Source organism: Pseudochaenichthys georgianus, unplaced genomic scaffold (genome assembly GCF_902827115.2).
Source record: "Pseudochaenichthys georgianus unplaced genomic scaffold, fPseGeo1.2 scaffold_2131_arrow_ctg1, whole genome shotgun sequence".
NCBI lineage: Eukaryota > Metazoa > Chordata > Actinopteri > Perciformes > Channichthyidae > Pseudochaenichthys > Pseudochaenichthys georgianus.
In genome coordinates, this window is record NW_027262801.1 from 17501 (window position 1) to 22701 (window position 5201).

The 5201-nt window shown below is 39.4% G+C and overlaps 1 protein-coding gene across 1 annotated transcript in view; it reads left to right on the plus strand.

Moving 5' to 3' along the window:
* The window catches only part of LOC117441903 (E3 ubiquitin-protein ligase TRIM63-like), a gene marked incomplete at its 3' end in the record, with an annotated part of 7486 nt that extends 6078 nt beyond the window's left edge, over positions 1-1408 (plus strand). Inside the window, exon 2 of the mRNA XM_034077921.1 lies at positions 1239-1408. Coding sequence (XP_033933812.1) covers positions 1239-1408 — 170 coding nt within the window. The remainder of the gene's footprint in view (positions 1-1238) is intronic.
* Positions 1409-5201: the final 3793 nt, after the last annotated feature.

Below are 5201 nucleotides of genomic sequence, written 5' to 3' on the forward strand. Positions count from 1 at the left end.
CATCGTTGAACCCCTGCCCTAGAGGACTCATCATTGAACCCCTGGCCTAGAGGACTCATCGTTGAACCCCTGCTCTAGAGGACTCATCATTGAACCCCTGGCCTAGAGGACTCATCATTGAACCCCTGGCCTAGAGGACTCATCATTGAACCCCTGCTCTAGAGGACTCATCATTGAACCCCTGCCCTAGAGGACTCATCATTGAACCCCTGCTCTAGAGGACGCATCATTGAACCCCTGCTCTAGAGGACTCATCATTGAACCCCTGGCCTAGAGGACGCATCATTGAACCCCTGCCCTAGAGGACTCATCATTGAACTTGGCGTAGACGGGCCGTTAGAGAGCTAACTAGGGCGGTGGTGGCGAAGTCGATAGGGACTTGGCTTGGCAACTGGAAAGTCACCAGTTCAAGTCCCGGCAAGACCAAGTGCTACCGAGGTGTCCCTGAGCAAGGCACCGTTCCCCACACTGCTCCCCGGGCGCCGTTCAAAATGGCTGCTCCGAACACTAAGATGGGTCAAATGCAGAGAAACAATTTCCCCACGAGGGATTAATAAAAGTCCATCTTATCTAACTATGGACGATCAAAATAAAGTGTTACCAAATGCTGCAGATCGTAAAGAATTGGAACTTCAGTTATTTCAGTTTCCCCCCCTCTTCGTGAGCTCATCTTCTCCTGCTTTCACACGTGTCAGTTTGCAGCATCTGGTGCTCACACGTCAGGCCGATGTCCGGACGCAACTGAAGCGTTCTTTGGGGATAATGATGACACAACACCTCACAAAGGAGAAGTGTGTTCGAGGGACGGTTGTGACAATATTTACACATTTAATAAATATACTGTCGATTAATATGTCAGTCTCTCAGGTACCAGTTATCTGGTGTTGTTGTTGTTGTTGTTGTAAAAATGTGATACAAGATATCTAATCAACTTGTGTGTGTGTGTGTGTGTGTGTGTGTGTGTGTGTGTGTGTGTGTGTGTGTGTGTTTCTCTCTCTCTGTGTGTGTGTGTGGGTGTGTGTGTGTGTGTGTCTCTCTGTGTGTGTGTGTGTGTGTGTGTGTGTGTGTGTGTGTGTGTGTGTGTGTGTGTGTGTGTGTGTGTGTTTCTCTCTCTCTGTGTGTGTGTGTGTGTGTGTGTGTGTGTGTGTGTGTGTGTGTGTGTGTGTGTGTGTGTGTGTGTGTGTGTGTGTGTGTGTGTGTGTGTCTCTCTCTCTCTCTGTGTGTGTGGGTGTGCGTAGGCCTCTAACCCCTACCTCCCCACCAGAGGAGGATCTATTTCTTCTGGTGGAAGGTTCCGCTGTCCCTCCTGCAGACATGAGGTGGTTCTGGATCGCCACGGAGTCTACGGTCTGCAGAGGAACCTGCTGGTGGAGAACATCATCGACATGTTCAAACAGGAGACGAGCAGGTACACACACACACACACACACACACACACACACACACACACACACACACACACACACACACACACACACACACACACACACACACACACACACACACACACACACACGTGATATCTCAGTAATCTCTCCATAAATAAAAAGTGTAGGTGTAAAAAAGATCCAGATGTTGGAGATATCTGTGTTTACCTTTCACCATAAAAGCCCATCTTCAGTCACGTCTCTCCGTGGCGTCAGCTGACCAAAGGTTACACACACTGAGGAATGTATTGATTTAATCGACCACGTTCAGTGTCTCCTCTGATTGGTCGTCCACATAAAGCCCTGAGTCATTGGTATGGGAAGAAGAGAGTCAGTTATTCATAAATCCATCATACACCTGCTCAGTGTTATCGATCAGAGCTGAAGGACGATCCGTAACTGCTCTGTGACATTTCACCCTGACGTCACTCATCTATCAGCTGAAGTATTGGAGTACAAGTACTTTGTTACTTTAGTACATTTTTCTGGTATCAGTACAGACGACTTTTTACTTTCTACTTCTTACATGTTGAACACAAATACCTGTACTTTCTACTTCTTACCTGTTGAACTCAAATACCTGTACTTTCTACTTCTCTCATGTTGAACACAAATACCTGTACTTTCTACTTCTCTCATGTTGAACACAAATACCTGTACTTTCTACTTCTTACATGTTGAACTCAAATACCTGTACTTTCTACTTCTCTCATGTTGAACACAAATACCTGTACTTTCTACTTCTTACATGTTGAACACAAATACCTGTACTTTCTACTTCTTACATGTTGAACACAAATACCTGTACTTTCTACTTCTTACATGTTGAACTCAAATACCTGTACTTTCTACTTCTTACATGTTGAACTCAAATACCTGTACTTTCTACTTCTTACATGTTGAACACAAATACCTGTACTTTCTACTTCTTACATGTTGAACACAAATACCTGTACTTTCTACTTCTCTCATGTTGAACTCAAATACCTGTACTTTCTACTTCTTACATGTTGAACCCAAATACCTGTACTTTCTACTTCTCACATGTTGAACACAAATACATGTACTTTCTAATTCTCACATGTTGAACACAAATACCTGTACTTTCTACTTCTCACATGTTGAACACAAATACCTGTACTTTCTACTTCTTACATGTTGAACACAAATACCTGTACTTTCTACTTCTTACATGTTGAACCCAAATACCTGTACTTTCTACTTCTTACATGTTGAACCCAAATACCTGTACTTTATACTTCTCACATGTTGAACACAAATACCTGTACTTTCTACTTCTCTCATGTTGAACACAAATACCTGTACTTTCTACTTCTTACCTGTTGAACTCAAATACCTGTACTTTCTACTTCTCTCATGTTGAACACAAATACCTGTGCTTTCTACTTCTTACATGTTGAACTCAAATACCTGTACTTTCTACTTCTTACATGTTGAACTCAAATACCTGTACTTTCTACTTCTTACATGTTGAACACAAATACCTGTACTTTCTACTTCTCTCATGTTGAACTCAAATACCTGTACTTTCTACTTCTTACATGTTGAACCCAAATACCTGTACTTTCTACTTCTCACATGTTGAACACAAATACATGTACTTTCTAATTCTCACATGTTGAACACAAATACCTGTACTTTCTACTTCTCACATGTTGAACACAAATACCTGTACTTTCTACTTCTTACATGTTGAACACAAATACCTGTACTTTCTACTTCTTACATGTTGAACCCAAATACCTGTACTTTCTACTTCTCTCATGTTGAACTCAAATACCTGTACTTTCTACTTCTCACATGTTGAACTCAAATACCTGTACTTTCTACTTCTCACATGTAGAACACAAATACCTGTACTTTCTACTTCTCTCATGTTGAACCCAAATACCTGTACTTTCTACTTCTTACATGTTGAACTCAAATACCTGTACTTTCTACTTCTCACATGTAGAACACAAATACCTGTACTTTCTACTTCTCTCATGTTGAACCCAAATACCTGTACTTTCTACTTCTTACATGTTGAACTCAAATACCTGTACTTTCTACTTCTCACATGTTGAACCCAAATACCTGTACTTTCTACTTCTCACAAGTTGAACCCAAATACCTGTACTTTCTACATCTTACATGTTGAACTCAAATACCTGTACTTTCTACTTCTTACATGTTGAACACAAATACATGTACTTTCTACTTCTCACATGTTGAACACAAATACCTGTACTTTCTACTTCTCTCATGTTGAACTCAAATACCTGTACTTTCTACTTCTCACATGTTGAACTCAAATACCTGTACTTTCTACTTCTTACATGTTGAACTCAAATACCTGTACTTTCTACTTCTCACATGTTGAACACAAATACCTGTACTTTCTACTTCTCTCATGTTGAACCCAAATACCTGTACTTTCTACTTCTTACATGTTGAACCCAAATACCTGTACTTTCTACTTCTTACATGTTGAACTCAAATACCTGTACTTTCTACTTCTCACAAGTTGAACCCAAATACCTATACTTTCTACTTCTCTCATGTTGAACACAAATACCTGTACTTTATACTTCCTACATGTTGAACACAAACACCTATACTTTCTACTTCTCTCATGTTGAACACAAATACTTGTACTTTCTACTTCTTACATGTTGAACACAAATACCTGTACTTTCTACTTCTTACATGTTGAACCCAAATACCTGTACTTTCTACTTCTCACATGTTGAACCCAAATACCTGTACTTTCTACTTCTCACATGTTGAACACAAACACCTGTACTTTCTACTTCTTACATGTTGAACCCAAATACCTGTACTTTCTACTTCTCACATGTTGAACACAAATACATGTACTTTCTAATTCTCACATGTTGAACACAAATACCTGTACTTTCTACTTCTCACATGTTGAACACAAATACCTGTACTTTCTACTTCTTACATGTTGAACACAAATACCTGTACTTTCTACTTCTTACATGTTGAACCCAAATACCTGTACTTTCTACTTCTTACATGTTGAACAGAAATACATGTACTTTCTACTTCTCACATGTTGAACACAAATACCTGTACTTTCTACTTCTCTCATGTTGAACTCAAATACCTGTACTTTCTACTTCTCACATGTTGAACTCAAATACCTGTACTTTCTACTTCTTACATGTTGAACTCAAATACCTGTACTTTCTACTTCTCACATGTAGAACACAAATACCTGTACTTTCTACTTCTTACATGTTGAACTCAAATACCTGTACTTTCTACTTCTCACATGTTGAACCCAAATACCTGTACTTTCTACTTCTCACAAGTTGAACCCAAATACCTGTACTTTCTACATCTTACATGTTGAACTCAAATACCTGTACTTTCTACTTCTTACATGTTGAAATCAAATACCTGTACTTTCTACTTCTTACATGTTGAACTCAAATACCTGTACTTTCTACTTCTCTCATGTTGAACTCAAATACCTGTACTTTCTACTTCTCACATGTTGAACTCAAATACCTGTACTTTCTACTTCTTACATGTTGAACTCAAATACCTGTACTTTCTACTTCTTACATGTTGAACTCAAATACCTGTACTTTCTACTTCTCACATGTTGAACACAATACCTGTACTTTCTACTTCTCTCATGTTGAACCCAAATACCTGTACTTTCTACTTCTTACATGTTGAACACAAACACCTATACTTTCTACTTCTCTCATGTTGAACACAAATACCTGTACTTTCTAC